This window comes from Balearica regulorum, chromosome 22, assembly GCF_011004875.1.
Source record: "Balearica regulorum gibbericeps isolate bBalReg1 chromosome 22, bBalReg1.pri, whole genome shotgun sequence".
NCBI lineage: Eukaryota > Metazoa > Chordata > Aves > Gruiformes > Gruidae > Balearica > Balearica regulorum.
In genome coordinates, this window is record NC_046205.1 from 3,803,185 (window position 1) to 3,826,563 (window position 23,379).

The window sequence follows — 23,379 nt, forward strand, 5'->3', positions numbered from 1 at the left end:
TGTGTTTAAAACAGGTGTTTCACCTCGGACTTTATTTCCCATCTCCAACCTGGTGCTGCTTTCCAACCGGCACGGATCCTGCGCGGCGATGCTGGAGCTGGACCCATCTGCCGCCTCCGCAGAGCCCTTCGCACGGGTGACGCCCCGACTGCTGCGACCGATCCCCCGTGACCCAGGGGAGTACGTACGCTCGCCGCGACCAGCAACGGCTCCTGGCCGAATACCGATACGGTCAGCTACTTATTTCTGCAATATTTGATACTGTGCGTATTTATAACGCCTTTTCTCCGTAGATCCCAAAGCACGTTAACTGACTCATTAACAAAGCATTAATGACTGTGGTAATTCGTCCTAGGAATGCCTACGAATTAGAAATTTTACTGATGGACTAAAGTGACGGTCTGAGGTCTGGGTTGAGTTACGGCTCAAGCTCCCGGCAGTGGGGTGAGTTAAGGTGATTTTATTTTGTTTTCCCCGAGCTGGGGAGCGGCTCGGCCTTTTCCGCAAAGCCCCGGGATGCTGCACGGCCGTGGGAGGACTAAGGGGGGTTTTGGCATCCTGGACACAGGGTACGTCCCCCTCACCAGCTACTCGCTTCATCAGGGCAACTCGCAACGTTACGGCCAAGAAGCGTCAAGGAGAGCACGTTTGTAGTTGCTGGTGTTATCTCCTCGTTAATGAAATGTCAAAGGAAGTGAAAACAGCAGCAAATGTCAGCAATTGGTCTTTTTATCACACAGACGGTTAGACACGGGCCTTCCCAGCAAAGATGCCAATTTATTAGGAGGCAAACCTCGGATGGATTTGACAGAGTGGAAGGAGCTGAGATTTCCATTAGTGATCACCTTTTAACCAGCCCCAGAAACGCTGATTTGCTATAAACACCCTTTCCCAGAAATACGAAGACAGCAGAGCGAAGGAGTACGGCCTCGGGAGCGTGCGCCCTCCCTGGCTGGGGGACGGCACGGCTTTGCTGACTCGATTAATGAAAGCAGAGAGCAAACGAACATCCGCCCTCGCAATAAAGCGTAACGACTGTCACCGAACTTCTGTCTGGGGCTGCGTGCGCGTTGCAAAGATTGCTCCGAAGAAATCGGGGACGGCTCGTTTGGCTGTGGCCCCACCGGCTGGGAAAACACAGCAGGGCCGTAAAAAAAATGCGGAGGTTTTGCCAAAAAGCTGCATTTATTTCACTGTGATTCGTGGATGCGAACGCCGTGGCGAGGATGAACAGCGGCGAGGATTTCTTTATGTTTCCTGGACAGAAGAGACGACGCTGGATGTGAGGAACAGGGGAGAGGAGCGGCCCCGCTGCCGCAGTACTGGGAACACAAACCCGTGCGTTTCGGTGACGCTGCTGAGCTGAAAATAACCTTGAGAGAGCGCACGATAGCTCGTCAGGAGAGACGACAATTAACGGGGAGATGGATGGGCGGTGACCGGCCGGGCTGGGGAGCTCAGCCGCGCGGTGCTCGCAGCTAGCGAGGAGGCAAGAAGTTTTCCAAAAAATCGCCGCTGTGCCACGCTCAGCAGTCGGACATAAATAAATAGATCCGACTTTTCTCTGGCCCGCGGGACCCGCCGGCCCGTGGGCTCCTCCGGTGGGGAGGAATGCCTGGGTAGATGGGTGCGGAGCGCAGCACACGATGCCTGGTGCCTGACGCTCTGCCTTCCCGGCGGGGGGACATGACACCAGTAGGTTTTTACCGTTACAGGGATATTTTAAACTCAAATTGTGACTTTCAGGGTGGCTGGCTTGGATGGCACAGCCACTTGGGAGACCTTGGTTTGACGATTCCTCTCTCCCAGGCTGCCGTCGTGGTCCTTCACTCTCCGACTTGGGTGGTGACGCTTGAAGAAATACGTTCTGCTGCTCCCGCGATGCAACGCCCACCCAAGAGAGCGCAGTCAGCAAAGCGAGGGGCAACCATCGACACCGGCGCTGAGGATTCAGCGGGAAAACTCAGCCGGGTCTCGCAAGAACCAGAGGACCGGGAATACACCCCCCGCGCCTTGAAAGGAGCTAGAAAGGGCAGCGTGGGAGCGGCTGTAGCGGGGGAGGATCGCGGCAGCAGGAACGCTGCGGATCTTTTCCCATCAGGATCGTGGCCAGTAACCGCCCCGTGAAATTGCCGCGGAGGAAACGATGGGAAGGAAGCAGGAGAGCAGCACGCAAGCGGCAGAAGCCGCTGCCCGAGCGAACCGGAGCGTGGTGTGATATATTTTGCCAGTGGTGGTGCAAAACACAGAAATAGGAAAATAAATCACGGATGTGTCCGATACCTGCCGAGTGGCTTTCTCGGGCTACTTTATCAATGAATTAATTGCAAAGGTGTCTGCCTTAACTCATCAGATATTGGCAAGCGGGAAGCCCTCCGGTGAAATGCAGGCTGCTGGGCGGGAGCTGAGCTTCATCAACCGGCCAGTGAAACGTTTGAGCGTGCGCCTAAAACCCCGGGTGCCAGTTAGGCCTGAGCACACGCTTAAAGTAAGCGCAGACGCTTGAGTGAGTTTCCGCGCAGAGATGGACCTATGTATACGCTTAAATTGGTTCCCGACACAGCAATTTTTCAGGTTTTTTGGTATTTGCCTGCTGCCGCCCTTAGAGAGCCGCTCCAACGTGGTTAGCCATCGGGGGGAAAGTTTCTTCTTTCAAGTTTCGGTCATCGTCCCCGGCTTTCCACCTGCGTGCTCCGATTCAAACCAGGCACTAAATGGAGCCGTACTAGCGGCACCGTCCTATTTTAGGGCTTTTTGGAAGAGAGATTCTGCCTAACCCTTCCACCACCCGCTCGTGTCCTGCGGAAGGGAACCGGCCGCCGCCGCCGTCTCCTGCCCGTCGGTTCGGCTTGGTGACTCCTGCGCGTTGGTTCCCAGCTACAAACGTGAGAGGGGAAGGTTAAAATTTAACTCAAAAGGGATTTTTTTTTTTTTTTAATTACACAAATGTTTCTGTGAATAATAGGCTTTGCAAGGCATTATTCTACAAATGCCAAATATGGGGTTTAAACTCCTTGTTATTATCCCTCGAATTTCGGAAAGCCTTTGAGGGGCTTTAGTCTTCCGTACAATTACGTTCGGGCTGAGTTAAAAGCACGCCGGTGGCCACGGTGGCACGGAGGGGCGGCGCGTGCTCACGCGAACCCTTATCAAACGCGGTATTTTAATATCTTATCACACTTTCTCATCCCAGGGTGGGGACAACCAAACACCTCTGGGGGCAACCACCACTTTTTTTGGTGTCGCCCGAGTACGCGGTAGCGGGGCCGTTGGGGGTCCTGCTCTCACGGGAAAGGTTTCCTGCCCCGAATCTGTGGGGGACCCCCATGGGAAAGGTGGGGCACCCCCCTCCCCCCCCCCACCCCAGGGTGTTTGTAGGGTGGCTCTGGGGGTCCCCAGTGGGGGAAACTCCGTGGGGAGCGGCAGACCCCCCCGTGTCTCGGGGCACCCGGCCCCCCCCCGGGGTCTCTGCTCTGGGGGGGCTCCAGCGGGTCCGGCCGCTCTCGGGGTCCCCGCACCCTGACCGGACCCACCCCCCCCCCCGCCCCCCGCAACTCGGGGCCGGGGGGGCGTGGCTAAAGGGGGGTGTGGTCGCGTGACGTCATGCGCTGGGCGGGGCACCCGGGCCCCGCCCCCGGACGCGGTCAGCGCTGGCGCCGCAGGAAAGTTTGCGGCGGGGCCGGGAGCGGGCGGGGGGCGGCGGGATGGACGCGCTCAAGTCGGCGGGTCGCGCCCTGCTGCGGAGCCCCAGCGTCCACAAACCCTCCTGGGCCGGCGGCCGACACAAGAGTGAGACCCGCCGCCCCGCTTCCCCTCTTCCCCCCGCCCCCGGCAGCGCCTCTCCCCGCCCGCCCTGCACCCCCCCCTGCACCCCCCCCTGCACCCCCCTTACCCCCCGGCACCCCCCCTGCACCCACCTGCACCCCGCTTACCCCCCTGTACCCCCCCTGCATCACCCTTACCGCCCTGCACCCCCCTGTACCCCCCCGCACGCCCCTTTCCGCCCTGCACCCCCCTGACACCCCTCTGTGCCCCCCTTACCGCCCTGCACCCCCCTGCACCTCCCTTACTGCCCTGCACCCCCCTGCACCCCCTTTCCCCCTCTTGTCCTGCGCCCCCACTTCTTCCTTCCCAGTCCGTCCCGCTTCTCCCCCCTCTTGCACCCACTTTTCTCCCTCCCAGAGCTTCCCCTTCCTCCCTCCTCACCCCCTTCTCACCCTGCTCTATCCCCTCTGCTCTCCCCTCCTTTTTTCCGTGCCCCCCACACCCCCTTTCTGCTTTACCCCTCTCCCTTGCCCCCCTTTTCACATCCCTCCTTTTCGTCCCCTTTTTGCCCCTCGCTTTTCTCCCCCCCCCCATTGCACCCACCTTCCCCCTGCACCCCTTCCCCCGTGCAGCAGTGGGGTGGGGGGGTCGTCCCCGTCCCCCAGCCTGGGGCGAGGGCTGGAGCCCAGCGGGTGGTTTCTGGCCTCGTCCCACCAACGGCTCCATCAGGCGATCGATGGCCCCTGGGCTAGTGGCCACTCGGCCCCTGCCCGGCATCTTCCCGCTGCGGCCAGGGAAGAGGGGGGGGACCAGCCTGGCTGACCCCTGCCATGGAGCCCCGAGCGGGGCAGCGGGAGGGTGCCCTGCCCTGCCTGCCCTGCCTGTACCCCTTGCCGCCGCAGGCAAGATCAAACTTCTTGATTTTACTAATCTGACGGGATTGACCCGGCATCGTTACGGCTTTTCGCGAGGATTAAGGATCAATAGCTGTGGGACGCGAAGGGGGCAGCCGGCTGGGTTTTGGGCTTGGGGGGGGGCTGTGTGGCAGACGCGGGGTGCTGCCCCAACGTGTCCTTGCGGGACGTGCCTGGCAGAGGGGTCCCTGGAGACGCAGCAGCCCTCGGACTTACCATTGACCTTGCAAACCGTCCCCGTGCCCTTGGCTGTGTGGGGGGCATCGCCCTCGCCCCACGGCCAGACGCACCCCGGGCCTGAGCGCGATCGTTTGCATGAGCGGGGCGGTGGGTGCGGTGGTGGTGAGTGGTGCAGAACAGGATGTGTGGAGGAGCGCCTGTGCCTCCGGTGCTCCTTCCTTTCTGAAAACACTTCAGTGGCTGCACCTAAACCACCGCTGTTTCCATCCCAGGCCAGCACGAGCTGCTGGTCCTGGGCAGCGTGGGGTGCTCGGAGGGTCCCCGTCCTCGGTGAGGCCCCGAGGTGCCCTGCAGAGGGTACGGGACCAGCGCCTGGCTGGCAAGGCAGGGAGCGTGGGGCAGGCAGCTGCCCGTCCGTCGCACGCAAACCACCCTCCTCTACCCGCGACGTGCTGACCCGGCTTCAGCCGCCAAGGGCGGGAGGGCAGCGGCAGCACCCTCGGCTTTTGAGAATTCCAGGTTTTTCACTGGTACCCTCTGTTTCTAGCTAGGCCGCGAGGTAAATGCAGCATCCTGCCCGTCCTTGGTTTTTTCCCTTCCCTCTCCAGGTTTGGGACCCGTGTGTCGGGCGCAGAGCTCCTGCAAACCCTTGTCTCCCTGTGGGAACGCTCCCACCCGGTTTCCGTCACTTTGACCTTAGCCAGCGTTCGGGCCGCCGGGGTGGCTCGCCGCTCGGCACCCACACCCGGCGCTGGGAGCGGTGCCAGGGTTTATGGCTTATCTCCCGTCTCGCCTTCGCCGGGAGCCTGAGTCACCGGGGGGTACCCCTGGGGTGCGTCCGTTCCCCCCCCGCCCCGCAGCCCTGCCCCACGCAGGTTTGCAGGAAGTTGCAGAGTTTGGTCCCGCTGCTTGGAGGCGGCCGGAGGAGGCTGAATACAAAACAGCAAAGCCTTCAGGGACGTGTTTTGTCTGCAGCAGGTGGAGGCTCCTCTCCAGAAGCCCCGTCGCTCCCTGGGGCCATCGTGGGGGACCTCGGGAGGGCTGTGGTTTGTTGTGTCCTGCTCAAAGCAAGACCTTCCTTAAAGAGGAGAGCGGCAGATCCTGGGTTATTGGCTCCATGCCTGGAGGTTAGATCCTGCGGTGTAATTTCAGGCTTAGAAATACCCACCTGGCTTCCAGTTTGGTCCCAAACTTAGCTCTGTATTTCGGACCCTCCTTCCCACCCCCCCAGCACGTAAGGGCAGAGGCTGGTGGCCTCCTTGGCGGTCTCGGGGGAGAGCGGAGACCTCTCCCCGGTGAAGCTTCACCCGCACGATGGGCTCCTAAGGGCTGTCGGTGACCGATTTTAGCGAGTCACAGCACATCACCTTGGATCCCCGCAGCTGTGCGTGGGCTTAGCTAGCGACAAATCCCGTCTTAACCTCTGCGGGTTGGTGACGGTTAGCGCAGGGCAAGGTTATTGCCGTGCGTGGGGCGGCACCGAGCCCTCCCCGGTGCCCGGCTGATGCTCAGGACCCCCTTGGTTACGGTGTGGGCTTGGGCACTCCCGAACTGAGGAGCTGATCTGTCTTAAAGGGTCGCTACCGTTTGTCGTGGCTCGTGGAAAAAAATTTGGGGGCTTTTTCTTGCTGCCTTGGGGGCAGCTACAGAGGCTGATGGTGATGCCCCCCACGTGAACGCTCTGCGGTTGCTGTGCGGCTGAAGCCTCCGGTCGCCTCCTCTGTCCTGTCGCCTTCCCCCCACCCCTCACAGGAGCCGCGGCAGCACCGCGAGCTCCCAGTCGCTGGGGCACGGGGGTCCAGGCAGTAGCTAAAGCATCACCCTGCTCGTACCTAAACCCTCCCGTTGGGGCTCGACGGGTATCCATCTGTATTTGGGAATCTAAGAGCTTTTTTTTCTTGCCTCTGTAGAGCTCCCGGAGAACTGGACGGATACCCGGGAGACGCTGCTGGAGGGGATGCTCTTCAGCCTCAAGTACATGGGCATGACGCTGGTGGAACAGCCCAAGGGAGAGGAGCTCTCTGCGGCCGCCGTCAAAAGGATCGTCGCTACCGTGAGTGTCCGAGCTGGAGCAGAGCCCTGTCTCCTGCTGCTCCAACAAATCTCTCACCGGGCAGTTTCAAAAGCCGCGGGGCCGGAGGCAGCGCCGTCCGTCTGCAGGCTGGGGGGGGGGGGGGGCGGTGTCAGGGTTGCGGGTCCAGCCCTTCCAGGGGCGAGCGGGGGGCTGGTGGTGTGGGCAGAAGTGCAGACAGCAGCACGGGGAAGGCCGTGGGGCCAGCCCTGACCCACGGATGGGGCAGGCTGCGGAGGGCTGGTGTTAACGTGCCTGAGCTCTGACTCCTCCTGATAAGCCTTGGGTGACCCTGGGTGTGGAAGAAGCCTCTGCCCTGGTGCAATCAGCCTTCCCAGGGCCGTCTCTCCTCTTGCAAGGCAGGGACAGCGGTTTCGAGCGTGGCCAGCGCGTCACCGAGAGCTGGCGTGCAGTTCTGGGGTTTCCTGCCCGGGATTTGGAGGTTTAAGAGGAGAAGGGAGCAGGACAGCTTGCTCCGATTCCCAGCCAGTACAGCCGCTGTCCCGCTGTAACCTCTGATGCAAGAGGGACCGATGTTCAGCCATCCTCCAGCTCCCCGGATCCCCCGCTCACCGGGCTCCGAGTAAAATTAACGCTTCTTTAAGCCCTTATAAAACTGAACGAGGCAAAGACCCAATTGTACAGTTAACCGTCATAAAACTCAATGGGGTGGCGAGCTGCGCTGCGTAATGACGGATCCTTTCCTGGCATGTGCTGAGCTGGACGGGAGGGGAGCGCTCGCGTGAAATGGGAGCTGCTGGCAGAGTCCTCCACGTCCACGCTGATCGACCGAGAACGGAGCCTTTAAATAAAAGCCCCGGGGCTGAGGCCAACCTCGGAGGGGCAGGACCGCCGGCCGGTCTGGATGAGGCTCAAGTGAGGTCCCCAGGGAGCAGGGCTGAGGATCCAGGTCCACAGTCTGCAAGTAGCTTGCTGTGTATTTTTCTTTCTTTTTTTTTTTTTTCTTTTTTCTTGGAGAGAAGCTGGGCAGTGAGTTGAATGCAACCTGAAGGCTGACATCACGAGACTAGTAAATAAGAGAAAGTGGCCCTTAAATGTCTAGTTACTTTTTAAGCCGGTGTCCTGACCTTGGTGTGGGGGATGCTTTGCCACTCGAGCGGGGATTGACAGCCCAGCTCGAAGCCGGCTGCTTGGGCGCCCACGTCCCGCAGGACCGTCCTTCTCCCTTGTTCGTGCTGGTGTCCCTCCCCCTCTGCTCCGGAGCTGGCCCCAAAGACGAAACTCCCCGGGGTTTCACCGAGCGCTCGCACGGCTCGGCCGGAGCAGCCGCTGCTTTGTGCTGATGGCAGCGGGGAAAATCCTCGCGGAGGGGCCGGGCTGGAAGTGCCTCCCGGTGGGGTGGGCTGGAGGGTGCCTGTCCTCGTCTCATTAATGCCAGCAAAAACCACTGCTTGCGGGAAGGCAAAGTTTTAACAAGTGCCTTTTCACACCTGGTAGTAAACTCAGTCTCTAGTACTAATGAGTGCTGTTAATACGCCTATTAAGTAGCGCGTAGCTGGAGTCTCTGCTCAAGTCCCTTTGGATGTATCGCTGTTAAAAGCCCGGAACTTCCTTCTCCCCCTTTTCCTTCCAAAGGCGAAAGCAAGTGGGAAGAAACTGCAGAAAGTGACTCTGAAAGTCTCGCCCCGAGGGATCGTGTTAAACGACAGCGGGACGAACGAGCTGATCGAGAACGTCTCCATATACAGGTGGGTTGCGGGGCGCGCGTCAGCGCGTGCGTGCTCTGAGGCTCCGCGTCCGCTCCGGTCTCCGTCTGGGTCGAGCTGACGTCTCGCTGGCCGTTACGTCTTGATGGAAAGCAACGGTGGGGGAGGGAGGGTGGTTGCTGAATTTAAGGTAAATTTATGGCCGGTGCAATAAGTGTCTGGCGGGGAGTAAGGAAAGACGTGGCGAGCCTGGAGGTGTTGTGTGTGTGGACTACAGATCCACATCCAAGCGCTCCGTGGCCACGCGTGGCTTTACTGCCAGTTCTCGGCACTAGAAACGCCAGAGCAGCCGGGGTGACGGCAAGAGCCGAACGGGGAGGGTGGTCAGAGCATCTCCGAGCGGGCGAGAACGTGAGTGCCGGAGCCGGGGCTGCCCTCCCCTCGCTGGCTCCTCTGCACCTCTGATAGGTTTCAGTAGCTCCGACGAAGAGCAGGGCTGGGACGGCCGTTGAGACCCAACGCCAGCATGGGGAGGGCGAGGGTGGATTATCCCATATCCGCTCCTCTGGCTTTGGCAAGTGTTTCTTCCAAAGAGGCTGGAGGCAGGCGCAGGGCTGGCAGAGCTCAGCTCGGATCTGGCCCTTTCCATCTCCTCCATCCCTTCTCCCCCTTCATCCCCCACGTTCTGCTTCTGCCCTTCGCTGCTCTGTCTCCCTTTGCTAAAGGTGGGATGGGGAGCACGGGCTCGAGGCGCTCTCTCTAACCAGACTCCTAACCCGCTTGCTTTGCTCCAGTTCAAACTAAGCAGTCGTGTACAGCCACCGGTGCTGAGCCCCAGCCCTCCCCAGGAGATAAACCCTCTGCTAAAGAGCAGAGCTGGGCGAAGCGGCTGCGCCAAAATCAGGATTTTGCGCTGGTGTAAAAGCAGGCAGAGCTGTGGGGCTGGGGTTTTTAGATGCTGCCTTAAATTCTCCTAACAGCTGTCGATTAAAGCCGTTCCTCCCGGTCCCCTCGGTTCAGGTGACTGACGTCAGCGCGTCCTAAGCAGGCTGTTGGCGTGGGGACTGATGCTGCTCCCCGGAGATGCTGGCGCTGTGGGAGCTGGGGGGGGGGGGGGTCACAGCGAAAGCTGGGGGGGGGGTCTGTGTGCGTGGGGGGAGTCGTCTCCGCGAGCGTGCCGCACCGGTGGCGGTCCCTGGGCTTTCCTCTAACACCTCTGCTGTCTTCTCTTCGGCTTTTCTGTTCACCGGGATGACGTTGGCTCTGAGCTCTTGCCCCGGATGATGCGCTGGGGCAGGACGGGGTGGCCGTGGCTAAAACGCGGCCACCGTCACCGGACGCGCCGTTGGCAGAGGCCTCGGTCGTAAAACCGGCTCGCTTCAGAGGCGGGCGTGAGTTATCCTCTCGCTGGAAAGCAGTGGCCATCAAATACCGAGCTGGGCACTGGGGGTTGCTGGAAGGGCCACGCGCCTGCGCGAACGACCTTCCGTGGCTTTTGATTATTAAGAGTGGCCGCGCTATTCTGGGAAAAAAGGGAGAAAGGAATAAACTTCTAAGTGCCTCTTTAATCCAGAGCACGGCTCAGGTCTGGAAAACAAAATGAAGCTGCCATTGAGCAGAGGCAGCCTCACACACAACAAGAAACTAATGCAGGGTCAATAAATTTTGAATGTGTCTTTTTTTAAGTCCCGGTATCTGCTGGGAACTGGGACCTTCCCGTCCCCTCTCTGCAAACTCTCAGGGGCAGCGAGAGCTGAAGGGACAACGTGGGGCCCGTGGGAAAACTTTCACCAAAGCGTCCCACTTTCTCCTCGGGTTTTCTCTTTCCTTAACGCCTGTTTGATCTGTTGCGTGCCCGGGGAAGAGGCTTTGCTCACTGCTAGCGCCCGTCGCCTTGCGCTAAACCTCCGGGGCTGCTTCGGCCGGTGCTCGCTGGCTTCAGACGAGACGCTCGGTCCTGCAGCTCCTGGCGTGGACGGACCCGTGGGAGATGGCAGTGGCTTGATGCTGAGGGACCCGCTGCCCTGCAGAAGGGAGCTGAGCCCACGGTCACAGCCTGGTTTCCCCAAACAGGTCAGCCTGTTGCTCTTTCAGAGCCTTGTTCGGCATTTCGGAGTCAGCCCTGCCCTGCCCGGGGGCTGGGAGAGACGCGCCCGTCCTGGGGATGCTCCCCCGGCGAGGCTGAGCCTCCTTCCCCGCGTGCTCAGGGCTCTCAGAGCATCCCGTGCGTCTGCTACTGCGGATCTCGGAGCCTGAATTTCAGCCTTTCCAGCAGCTTTTCCTGGGCACCCCTGCATCAATTTCTTTCCCTGGTTTGAGCCTCGAGATTGATTCTTAGGCTGAGAACAAGTCCTTCTCTCTCCTTGCGAGCTTCTCCTCCAAGGAAAATCTTCCGAGTCTCTCTTCTGAAGGCAGAGCGCTCGTCAGGTGTAGTCCCAGGCCGGCACGCTGCAGAGTCTTTACCTTCTCTACCCTGTCCTTTCCCACAAGGTGAACCATTTTCTCTTCTCTCCTGCCTCTGCGGGTGGTGCACGTGGCCCACGCTGTGGCTGCGGGGGTTGTTCCGGGTTTCTCTTATGCTCAAGCCGGCGGCATCGACTCCTCTGCTTTGGGAAGGAGTTGTGTTGGAGCCCGGTAACGCTCCTGTGCTCCCTCTGCCTTCCCTGCTCGGCCCCAGAGCTGGAAGCCCCGGGGTAGGTGACGCCGGCAGGTCAGAGGAGGGGTTGGTTTGATGTCCCTTGCGTGCAGTGCCCCGGACAAGACGTTTCGTTCTGTCTTTCAGGATATCCTACTGCACGGCAGACAAGATCCACGATAAAGTGTTTGCCTACATTGCCCAGAACCAGCTCAATGAGAACCTGGAGTGCCATGCCTTCCTCTGTACCAAACGGAAAATGGTCAGTCCAGAGGAAGAAAGGGGGATGTGGCTGTAGGAGGAGGAAGCAGAGAGGGGCTGCGCCGGTGAGATAACAGCTCTGCCCCTAGTTAGAGCGAGGGGGGGGCCCTGCCCCAGCAAACGGCCGTGGGAGAGCACCCACCCTCCTGCTGCCATCGCCGCCTGCCCGCCGGCCGGTAATCCTGGCCGTCGCTGCCGAGCGGGCGTACCTGCGGGCTGGATTCAGCCCGTCGTCTTGGTAGGTAAAAGCCTTTCTGCCCCAAGGTCTGGGGCCGGGGTGAGAACCCGACCCTGCTCCGGCACCTGAAGCCCGTTGCCGTGCTGTGGTCCCAGCTGCTGGGACTCTTCCCTGCTCAGCATCCGCTTCCCCGGGCTGCCGGAGCCGGTGTGAGCCCGGCGCGTGGAGAGGCTTTGGCAGGCGGGGAGGTCTCCGGGGAGGCTGGCAGCGAGGTGCCCGGCAGCAGCCTGCTTGATGGGAGGCGTTTAGCCAGCGGTTCTGGGCTCGCCACCCTGGCTTCCTTCCATTTCTTGCCGTAGAAGCTCCTTGTCCAATTTTTAGCGGCATCTTTGCAGACGGGGCCGTGTCCTCCCCGTGGGAGCAGTGCGGGAGAGCTGAGGATGGGGCTGGGAGCAGAGACCTGTGCGTAGAAAACGATCTCTGGCTCTTCCTTTGAACCCGCTCGTGGGATTTTTTTTTTTTTTTCCTGCTGATTCAGCACATCAGGATGGGCAGGGACCGCAGGCAGGGGGAGGGAGAGAAGTGGGTCACTGGGCACCGGCTGCAAGTGGGGCAAGGAGAGCCCTGGGGTCTCTCCAGCGGAGCCAGAGCTGGGGCTGAGCCCCCTCCCCGCGGCAGGACGGGGCTTTAGGGGAGAGGAAGGGCAGGTCAGATCCCTCTGCCTCCAAAAATCCTTCCCCTGTGCCTGTTGCAGGGCCAGAGCGGAGAATGGGATCTCCCAAATCCTCAGGGAAACAAACCTGAGAGCCGTTCCCACCCGGCGCATCCCGGCATGGTGATTCCCGGGTCCTTACGAGCATCCCTGTGCCTGGAGTGCGGCCACCGCAGCTCTGTTAATATTCTGCATTTCTCCCAACTCGTATTATTTTTTTTTCCGGGGAGAGAATAATGGAAGCTACAAGTTGTCTCTCGTGCGCTCCCATCCTTGCACGGCAAAGATAAGCCTCGCTCTGCAAATTAAAATTTAAATCTCTCCAGTGCTAAAAGAATTATCTCAGTGGTACATCAGCTCAGCGCGTCTCCCTCCAAATAAAGTTCTCCAAGGCCTTTTTATGGCAAAAACTAGAAATTTTTTTTTTTTTTTTCCCCTTGTCTATAAAACACACGAATGTCACGGTGGTACGGTGACGCCCTGCTCCCAGGGCAGGGTCCCTGAATGTACGCGCAGCAACCAGTTACGGGCATATAATTAGTCCGTATTTTTAGTTCATGGGTAATTCTCAACGGTAGCTGGGTCTATTAAACTTGATTCAGATGTGACAGCTTAAATTGTAAACAGCTGTGAGGAGTTTCATACTTAATTACCATATTTAAGTTTTTGCCATAAAGCGTTTGCACTTCCATCAAAGATGTAAATAGCTCCGACATTCAAACGAGCTCTCCTGCTTTCGGAGCCTTAATTGGCACCGAGAGGTTTGCCGAGTGCTCCCGCCCAGGAGCGCCTGGCTTTTGGGGGATGCCTCCGCTCCGTTCGCGCTCTCCCCCGCAGCTCCGTCCTCCCGGCTACCAGGGGCTGCGGGTTACGGACCCGGATCCGGGTTTGTTTAGTTTGCAACTTCGTAAAAAAAAAAAAACAAAACAAAAAAAAAAACCCACCAAAAAATCCTCGAGGCTCCCGCAGGGTGCCAGCCTTGCAGAGCCTTACTCCTTATCTCCTTGCACTTGAACTGCTCGTGAGCTCTGCCTTCTCCTAATGAAACTGGCATTTATGTCGCTACTTACACATCTCCAGCAACTCGGGCTGTTGACGGTGGTGGGGTTTGGGGTTTGTTTTTTTTTTTTAATGCTGCTCAAGCTCTCGGCTTGGGGAGAAGCGGAGGGACTGAAGGGGAAGGGGTCCCTGCTCCCGCTCCAGCCCTGGCTGTTGGTCCAAGCCAGCCAGACCCCGGCTTAGCTGGGGGGAGCCAGGGGAAGACCCTGGGGTCTCTCTTATCCTGCCTCTAAGATTGCTCCCCCCCTTGGAGAGAGCTGCAAATTCGTGGCGGTTTACGCTGCCGTTCTCAGAGCATCCCTGCGCGCGCGGTTGTGCGCGGTGCCGGGGAGGGATGGACCGCGGCTCTGGGGTGGTCCAGGGCTCGGCCGGGGCGCCGAGTCCCTTTGAGATGTTGGTCGTTCCGGCGGGTGATGCTCTGCGGTGGGTGATGCTCTGCGGCGGGTGATGCTCTGCGAGGATGAGCCCGGGGCCGTGCAGCACGGGCGTTTGTTCAGCTCACGCTTAGGTGCGGGGTGCAGGAAGAGCTGCGCGTGCCCCGCGGTCAGGAGCAGCTCTCCTCTCCCCATCCATCAGCGCGACGGCTGTGACAGCCACGTCCCTGCCTCCTCCGTCTTCCCGTTGCACCTAAAGACGTGTCTACAACGAGCTGCGTGTCCTACGCGGAGCAAGTCTCTGCTTCCATCAATATTTGATTACCCCGGCCAGGCGGGGAGCATGCGGAGGACTGGTCGGATCCAGGTTAACGTGAATCTGCAAAGCAAAACCCCCAAATGATTTAAATCTACGCGAGGACCTGTCGATTAACGTCCTGCCTCACCGTTGTCTCTCCAGGCGCAAGCAGTCACCCTCACCGTAGCCCAGGCCTTCAAAATCGCGTTCGAGTTCTGGCAAGCTGCTAAGGAAGGTGAGGTTTCTTTTTCCCTTTTCCCGCTCTTCACGTGAAAGTTCAAGGCATGACTTCGGGTTTTTTCCCAGCTTTCAAGTGCTTTTTTTTTTCCTTTGCCCTCCAAAATCTCCAGGCTGCTGCGAAGGCTGGTCCAACCTCTGGCATGATTTAAAGCATCTTCCAGGTTTCTCTCGACAGCTTTGTGAATCCAGCCAAATTTTGGCTGCTCTCCTTTCTTGCGGGCTGCGTGTGAAGGACCTGGCGCTCGTCTGTGGTACCTCGGAGCCCTGCCGCTCTCGGCATTTTTGCTTTCACCTTCCACAAGATTATAAAACGCACCCAGAGCCTGGGCTCGGCGGGCAGAGGAGACCTGGTGGCCCGTCCTAGCCGTCCCCCTTTGTCCCTCCTCCCTAAAAGCTTGCGGGGAAGCGCTCTGCGGGCAGTGACGGGGGTCTCCTTTTGCAGAGAAGGAGAAGCGGGAAAGGTCCATCTTGGAAGGAGAAGGGATGAGCAGCCCCAGCTCGGAAGCCCCTGCCCACCCCGACGCACGTAAGTCACCGAGAGCAGAGCTTCGCTTTGGGGATGGGGATCGGCCCGAGGTCCGCGGGGTTTTCCCTGAACAGGGCAGGTTCCTGGGAGGGCTGTGAAGACCAGCGAGGAGATGTTGCCCTCGGCAGAGCGCTTGGGACGCAGCGGCCACCTGCTGAGTCCCTCCCTCTCCCCCTTAAATATCTCGTGCAGCCCCTCGTACGCAGCTGCTGCCACCCCAAACCTGTTTACTTCTGACCCAGGCAAATTGGCCGTAATGTCCTTAATGAGCTTAGAACGGACCCCCAGGTCCCAAGTTTGATTTCAGGTTTGTCTCGGACCCGAAACACTTGCCATTCCATCGGCTGACAGAGATGGACATCCAGGTGCCGCTCTGCCTCCGGCTCCCCTAGGGAAGGAGAGGTGCCCGAAAATAAAACAATTAAATAGTAAACCCCCTCGTAATTCAGCGCCTGGCCGTGGGTCCTCTGCTGCCTCTGAAACGCAAGACGCGTAGCCAGGGAGAAGCGGGACAAAAGGCTAATCTCTTCCCTGCTGGCCACGGAGATAAGAGGATTTGGCACGGAGGAAAATAGCATCAAACTGGGCTTCCTTCCAGCCTGGCACATCTCGTTTCTTCACGTGGAGGTCCAGGACTGGAGGAATCCGTCACAAACCGTGGCACGTCGGGGCCCGGGGCTGCCACGGGTGTAGGAATGGGCTCCGGCATCTGCCTGGGGGATGCTCCGCAGCTGGGGTGCTCCTGCATGGCGAGCCCCCCAAGCTGCAAACTGCTCTTCACCCAGCGCAGGATTTGCCCTCGGTCCTATAAAATAACGATGCGTCTCTGTAAGATGCTGAATTGATGCTGTGGGTTGAGCTGAGGATATCGCCCCGGGGTCTGTTCCCACCCTGGGGTTGGGATGATGTCCCAGGGGTTGGGATGATGTCCCGGGGTTGGGATGATGTCCCAGGGGTTGGGATGATGTCCCGGGGTTGGGATGTCTCAGGTTCTGCCTGGGGCTGATCCTGACTCATCCTGAGCACAAGTGGGTACTGGGAGCATCCGCTGATGGCGGCTGGAGGGACGAGCCGGCGGATCCTCCCCTGCATCCCTGGCGAGGGGATCTCGGGTGCCTCATCTGAGCATCGCGAATTACTCGGGCCGAAACCACATCCCCAGCTGGGGTGAATGCGGCTCCCTCCTCCGTGCTAAAATTTGGGGCCAATCCTGAAGGAATTCGGTGCAACCCTTGGATCCCCCTCCTGAGGGGAAGCAATTACTGCAAAAAGGCTTGGTTTCACTCTGTCTCTGTTTCCCCCTCCCCTGCCTCATTCCCTCTCCGCTCTGTTCACAGCAGCAGCCACAGGGAACTTGCTGGATTTAGAAGATCCTGCCAAATCGCCCCAGACCAGCAGCGCCGACTCCCCGCACTTAGATAACAGCGTGTTCGGACCCAGCTCCTCCGTAAATAACAACGTGGTGTGGGTAAGCCTGTGCCCGGGGCGCCGCCGCGTCTGCCGAGCCGGGGCAGGGAGCAATGTCACCTCCGTTTCATGTGCTCCAGGTCCCATCGCGGGGCTTTTTCTTGGCTAAACTCACCCCCCCGTCCCTGTCCCCAGGAGCTCTGGGGTGGCTGAGCCGTTCCCACAGGGTTTCGGAGATGCCCAAGCGAGCCGGGTTGCGGTGTCCTGCTCAAAATGATCGATTAGCATTCGAGTGCCTCCTGCCCTTTTTTTTTTGGCTCTGTAAATGAACGAAGGAGATTGTGAGCCGCTCTGAGAAACGCTGCTGTCAGATAATTGAATATTACTTATTCTCGAGCAGCATTTCTCAGTGGTTTGTCACTTAATTGAGAGACCACCTAACTGTTCAGGGAAAAAAATCATTATGTTGATGGCTTTTGTTTACTGCTCACTAAACCCAGGTTATATTTATGTTCATTATTACTCTTATTTTTCCTTCCTTCTTCTTTGCGGCTGTATCGGGCTTGTGTGGGCACGGATGGCTTCTCTAAAATGTCCTCAGTCATCTGGCGTAATTGTTTCGTGGACACTAATAGAAAAATAACGACCCAGCCGCTGTGTCGGGGCGTGCAGCCATCAGGGAGCCTCCTCCATGCCCCGCCGCTCCATCGCCGACCGGGCTGGGGCTGATCTTTGAAGCCCCTCGTGACCTGGGACCTCGTCCCCGCCACGTGCCCTCTCTGGAAACACTCCGTCCGTGGAATTTTGGAGGATTGAATGATAAAGGCTTTTGCCTGGAGCCTGTTTCTTGAGTCTGCCAGGTCTGAGCCTGATGCTTTTCAGGTTAAACCTGAAGATCAACTCGAAGTCATGTCAAAGCCTGGAGGCTTATCAGCGGTCTCCAATCCCTCCCTTCTTTACCTATGACATATAATACACGTAATACTTTATATATTACATTAAGTCTGTAAGTGCATCACAAGATTTTGGGGACTAGTCAAGTCTGTCCAGAGCAAAGCCCTCCCACAGAGCCCGTCTTCCCGCACGGGAAACCTTTTTCCCCCCAAGCAACTCGAACACTTTCTCTGGGAAACCTTAAGAGCAGATCAGAGATAAAGGATCCCAGAGTCGCTTCCCAGCGGCGCAGGTTCCCCCTGTGTGCTGATGCAGAGTTGTTTTCCGGGTTCCTGATCCAGAAGAGCCCCAGGAGTTGCCCGGAGCATCTTGCCGAGTTCTATCCGCATCCCTCCTCTTAGCAGGAACCCGCAGCGTGTGCCGGTCTCGTGGCAGGAGCTGGAAGAGCCGAGGGCTGCGGTTATGCTCGGAGGAGGATGTGGTCCAGCTCCTGGGCGAAATCCAGCCCATGCAGGCAGTAGGGCAGAATTATTCTGGTTTGGAGATGGTGGGAAAGGGCCAAGCCCTGTCCCTGGGCTGCGAGGGGAGCACGGCATCCCCGACCCCAGCCCTGGCATCGCTCCGAGGGAGCCTCGACCACCTGGAGTTACGCCTTTTACCCCTGGGCTTGTGCAGAGAGTGAGCTAAAACCTGCCCAAGGAGGAGGATTGCCTAGAGGGGTGTTGCTTTAGGCACTCAGGAGGCGAGAGAGATATATATATATATAGTCTTTGTCTGCCGTGCTCAAGTGCAGAGCCGGATCTCTAAATACACTTTTGTGCATTCTCTTAGCAACTACTTCTCTCTCTTTTTATCTCTTTAACAAAGGAAATGGATGACGGTCTCGACGAGGCATTTTCAAGGTAATTCTAATAACTCCCTTTACAAGTTCACGCCACCGCGGACCAGCCCCGGAGACTTGCCTAGTGACTGGCTTTTAATAATGCTTCTAATCTAATCAGCCACCGTGATCTGACCTAGGCAGCTGCCCCATCAGTGCCTCAGCTGTTAATTGAAAGATAGGCTTTGAGGCTGGCTGATAAGCCAAATATTTTGACAACCTTTTAAGGATGGAGAGAGGCTGTATGTGATAGGGAATTTAATTCCCCGAGCACTTGGCGTGTCCGCTTCTGCTTGCCGGGGTGGTTTGAGGCTGCCTGTTTCTACTCCCCGTGCTGGCTGCAGTGATGCTGGTCCCAGTTTCTGACACGGGGGACTTTACCCTTCCTCGCCCTTCCGTGAGGTTTGGACCAACCCCGGGACCTTGTTCCCATCTGTCCCCGAACCAACCGCGATGGCTGAGGGCAGCGTCCCTGCGCCACGGGTCCCTGATGCAGCGCGGTTGCGTCGGGGCGACCCTGATGCACCGATTTTGAATTCGTGCACCCGAGCACGTTCAGGCTTCGCGGCCATGGCGTCATTCGGCTTAGTCCGCTTTCCAGTCCAAATTAACAGCTTCCCTGCAGGTGCACGCCGAGCAATCCAGCAATGTTAAACAAATCCATCTTCTTTGAGGTGGGTTTTCCTGCCTGTCCTCACGCAGCAGACCCCTGCGGGGCGACGAGGACGCTTTAGTGTACGCGGGTCCCGTCCTCCAGGTCAATGCACGAAGCCAGCCGGGAAGCGTGAGCTGCGGAGGCCCCGGTTTGGGCAAAGAGCTGCCCTGGGTGCAGGTGCCACAGGCAGCAGAGAGCTGCCGGGCCGCCTCCTCCGGCTGGGAGGTGTCGAAAGAGGGAGCGGGGCTGAGTCCAGTGCCGTCACCTCCCCGAGAGCCGCTCGCCTCCCCTGGGGTTTGCAGCGGTGCAAAAAAAACGGCGTGCTCAGCCCTAAGGAAACAACCCTTCACGTCTTGCTTGAATGATTTGATCTTTGAGGTCCCTTCCAACCCTAACCATTCTATGATTCTATGATTTACGGCTTCCCCGTCCCAAGTCGCGTTCGATAAAGGGGCTGCTTGAATTTATGTCTTCACGTCATCTATTCTCCTCACCTCCGTTCCTTGCCCTGCTTAATTAAGCAGATGTTGTTGGTTGCGGTGTTTTGTTCAGCGCTGCTGGATGCCGAGCCGTCGCATCACCCTTGGCCTTCTGGTGACTCAGTGTTTGGACTGTTCATCCACCGAGGCGGATGCTTCGGAAAGCGTTCCTGACGCAATGTCACCGCTGGCCGTTTTTCTTCTTTATTAAAAAACATGCGTGCGGCTAGTTTAATCAGAGGCTTATTCGGCGCCGTGCCGGTGCTGGATGAAAGACCAAATATTTGAGTTAACCTTTGGCCCTGGGAGAAGTGATGCTGCGGCGTTACATTTTCACAGAGGTCTTTACTTACGCCACAACGAACTGGGGCTTGTTAGGTTTTGCGAAACATCTGGGATGTACCGAGATGAAGAGCTCTTAAAGCTGATCCTGTGGGCTATTAAGCGTCATCTGAGTCTTGTCGTGTCTTAACCCAAAGAGTGAAACGCTTGGGCCGGGGAGCGCGGCGGGCAGGGAGCTACGTACAGCACGCGCTGCGTGTCCAGACACACCGCCGTGAAAACTGAGTCATTGCAGTGAGGCCGCTCCCCCGGTCAGCGGAGCCTTTACGCTGAGATAAGATCCCAGCTAACGAGCAACAGCTCGGGGGAGGAAAAGGGCAAGGTTCTGCCAGGCCATTAATATACAGGATGTCCAGCCTGCAAATTCCCTGGATGCCTGGAGGGGAAACGTTAGGATAAACCAGCAGCAACGCTGCAACGAACTTGAGAGCGCTGCAAATGTTACATGCCAGCTCTCCCCTTACTGAATTATTTCATTCCATCGGAGGGTTTTGAAATGTGGAACTGCAGCTACGGCTACATCAAGCGTCCAGGCTCTAAACTGCCCGGATTTGTGTTCTTACTTTCTGTTTTTCTCCCTTCTTAGACTGGCTCAGTCGAGAACAAACCCGCACGTCCTCGACACAGGACTGACGGCTCAAGACATCCAGAGTGCGGAAACGCTCTCACCTGTAGACTGGAACAAAATAGATTCCAACACAGGCGAGAAAGATGATCTGTTCATGTTTTGAGGTCAAATGCATCTAACAGCTGACGAGAGAATAACCACTAAAAGTCTATGGACTGAATCATGCTGTTCCGGGTGCTGTACGCAAGGGACTCTTCTGAGGGCTCTTCACCAAGTCAGATGATATTACAGCACAGTTTAGACCAAAGCTTTAGAGATCTAATGCAGATTTTTGTACCTTGCTTTTATCTAAACCACGAGATGCTCTTGAACATATTTATTCATAGCCGTTACAGTTTACATATATTATTGGAAGGCGTGTAGAGCATCTAGAGTGTTAGGTGGCAATATACCATGGAAGAACCTTCAGCAGTGCCTGTTCCTCTCTGAAAAAAGACTATGCAACACCAAAGTCTCTCTGTAAATACTTTTCTAGACAAAGGTCTGCAGATGCAAATGCAATTGCAAGCACAACTGTTACTAATCCACTGTTTCTCGAACAACACGTCACCTGCCTAGGCGGAGGGGAGGAGATTTGCAGCAGCTGCTAACAGTGTTAAAATCCAAAAGGTAGCAGAGATCTTGCTTTTGTTGTGAATGTCTGTGATATTCTCACAGTTGTCGATCACCCCTACGTGTTCTGGCTGCTGCTTTGCCAGCTTCGTATGGGAATTGACACTTTTTTTTTTTTAACCCAAAGACTCTATGAAGTTTTGCACTTTAAAAACTTGAACTGAAAGCAATGGTCCGAATTCTCAAGGTAAGCAGTGCCTGTAACTTCTCTTCAGAAGCTATTTACCCAAAAAAAAATTTAAAAACCCCAAAAAACCCCAACCCCAACCTGGCAATGCTGCAGGTCTGTTTCAAGCGTGCACCGTTTCTGATGGTGACTCGAAATACCGAGGCTCCGTTGCACCGTTGGCTTTAACAGCAAAACCACTGGGGAGTAACGCTTTGTTTTGCAAAAGCGTGTTGAAAGTTGCAGGTTGGGTGAACCCGGTAGCGCGATAGATCTGTGTTCTTAGCTCTGCTAAGTGGATTTGGCCGTGCATGCCTTTTAACCGTCTCAAAACCGTTTGGTTGTTGCTCACTCAATAGACTCAAATGGAATTGGATTAAGCAAGACCAATACCTGGATGTTCAATTAGCGAGAGGTGCCCCTTCCAGCGGTATTCCCATCCTCTTCCCCCCCCTCATGCCGACAGCCGCATCTCCCGTGAGGCTTGGGAACCTGCCTTCGTCTGCTCCTGGAATTGGAAATAAGTAATGGAGGTATAAAGCTTATGCTAATTAAAAGATTAAGTTTAATGATCCTAAATAGTCACACTGACAGTTTGCAGTGTTTGTGGCCTTATGCGAAGTATACTAATCTGTTTTATAGATTTGTAACTTGGTTTTGAAACACTAATTCATTCCCCAGATAGCTCTTTATAACTCTCTTAAAACTGCTTGCAGGAGAAAAAAAAAAAAAGAAAAAGAAAAACCTCTTTGTCAGCTGTAAGAATTTATTAGGAAACAGCTGAGTGACTCTAACTTAGATTTGATTTTTTTTTTCCTCTAAGTGTTATTGTGATAAGGTATCGAGAACTTGTGAAGCTGACTCATCATGTCTCTTAATAAAATGTATGCTCGGTTCATCCTGCAAAATTGTGTTTAAAGCAATTTTACATCTTGAAACTAGTGTGCCCGTGACTGACTTGATCTTACGTGTAGCATCAGTCGCTCGCGATTGAAGGAATTATTCAAAGTTTGTCTGTGCTACGGAGGCACACGGTAGAGACGTGAACCTATTGCGTAAGCGATGCTAAAACCACGCAGAAGTGGTTGTGGCAAGCGCCTTGTCCTGACCCCGGGGAGTCGTGATCTTCCTAGGGCTGCAGATTTCTCTGTACATCCATCTTTCTCCTTTTCTAGAGACTCTAGGAGCATATACTGAAATGCACAATACTATATATGTATATAGTTTTTTAAGAAAACCTTATGCTGTAAAGAATATCTGTACTGAGGAAAATAAAAGTTCTACCATTTTTTGGAGCATCTGTGCTGGGTGACTTTATTTTTACCATGGTCCTTTTAATGTACAGAAGCCTTTGTATTTCTAACCAGTTGAATTCTCCGTCTCTCTCAATGCATAGCAGCAAATGATCAGAAACATCCACGGGAGGTTTCTGTCCGTTCAGGGCCGAAAAATGGCTGCGGTTGGACACTAATCCACGGTGCCGCCTCCAGGAAATGCTTATGGGGCAGGATGCGGCCCCGCGGGATGCACAGAGGGATGCGGAGCGGCCGCTTTCCCTCCTCTGCCGGGCTGGGAGGTGACCGGCTCAGCGAACCGGTCCCTGCCCGATCCCCTGCATCGCTGGATCAGCCTCCAGGTGACAGCGGGTGACAAGAGGGACGTCGGTGCTTCGGGCTCTTCTGCGCGTAAACGTGGTGCTGGTAACATCAAACCCCCAAATCCCTTCATTGATAGAGTTTCTGAATCACTGTGCAAAGCGCATCTCCCTTGGGGGGAGTTTAATTTGTAGAGCTGCTTTTTCAATGAAAACAGCCCCGAGAGCCCGGCAGCGCCCTGTGTGCTCGGCCTCCCGCTGCAATTCCTGCCTTTGCTGGCCCCGAGGTCGGAGCGACTAATCGCGCCGCTAACGCTCGTCTGGGAAGCAGGCAGAGAAATTCGTTTGGGGATGCTGAGAAACAGATTTAACCTGCGAGTAACACCGCGCTCTCTTTGGGGTATCGGAGCTCGGCTGCGTGCAGAGCAAAGGGACTTTGCAGAGATGCATCTCTTCCTGCAGTGATAGACTAACAAAAAAAAAAAATTTCAATAAAAGTTTATTTTTCTGTTTAAACTGCCTGTTCCAGGGTGAGGAGATAACCCAGATTAGGAGTACTGAGTACCGGCAGTCTGCGTCTTCGTGCGTAAGTGATGGCGATGCCAAGGAACAAATTGATCTTTCAGGTTTGATGTGACCTTTTTTTAAGTGCCAGTTAAGAAACTTCCAGCGTCCGTTTCCTTCGCCTGCGATGGCTGCGTGCTTGGGAGGGAGGAAGGGGCTCACCGCGGTGAGACGGAGCTACGCCACGAAAAGGCAGCCGGGATGGGCTGCAGCATCTACGGCCAGCTGGGGGGAGCCGGTGGCTCTGCCGACCCCGGAGCCGCGTTTCTCCCGGGGGG

The 23,379-nt window shown here is 56.8% G+C and overlaps 1 protein-coding gene across 2 annotated transcripts; it reads left to right on the plus strand.

The window, feature by feature from the left end:
* Positions 1-3,628: 3,628 nt before the first annotated feature.
* Positions 3,629-22,238, plus strand: LDLRAP1 (low density lipoprotein receptor adaptor protein 1). 2 transcript variants are annotated; one of them, XM_075774304.1, is made up of 9 exons: positions 3,629-3,789; positions 6,770-6,912; positions 8,527-8,639; positions 11,380-11,494; positions 14,277-14,349; positions 14,797-14,880; positions 16,218-16,348; positions 18,049-18,083; positions 20,124-22,238. In XM_075774304.1, exons 1-9 carry the CDS (start codon positions 3,705-3,707, stop codon positions 20,266-20,268), a joined length of 924 nt encoding a protein of 307 aa, XP_075630419.1. In that variant the 5' UTR covers positions 3,629-3,704; the 3' UTR covers positions 20,269-22,238. The 2 variants fall into 2 exon arrangements, with proteins under 2 accessions (XP_075630419.1, XP_075630420.1); XM_075774305.1 differs by having other exon boundaries at positions 16,221-16,348.
* Positions 22,239-23,379: the final 1,141 nt, after the last annotated feature.

What these genes read in the sequence shown, in the direction of transcription:
- LDLRAP1 (XM_075774304.1), top strand. Translation starts at nt 3,705, where the DNA reads ATGGACGCGCTCAAGTCGGCGGGTCGCGCCCTGCTGCGGAGCCCCAGC. An exon ending in CTGGCAAGCTGCTAAGGAAG is followed by an intron (nt 14,350 to 14,796) that starts GTGAGGTTTCTT and finishes CTCCTTTTGCAG; the next exon opens with AGAAGGAGAAGCGGGAAAGG. An exon ending in CCCTGCCCACCCCGACGCAC is followed by an intron (nt 14,881 to 16,217) that starts GTAAGTCACCGA and finishes CTCTGTTCACAG; the next exon opens with CAGCAGCCACAGGGAACTTG.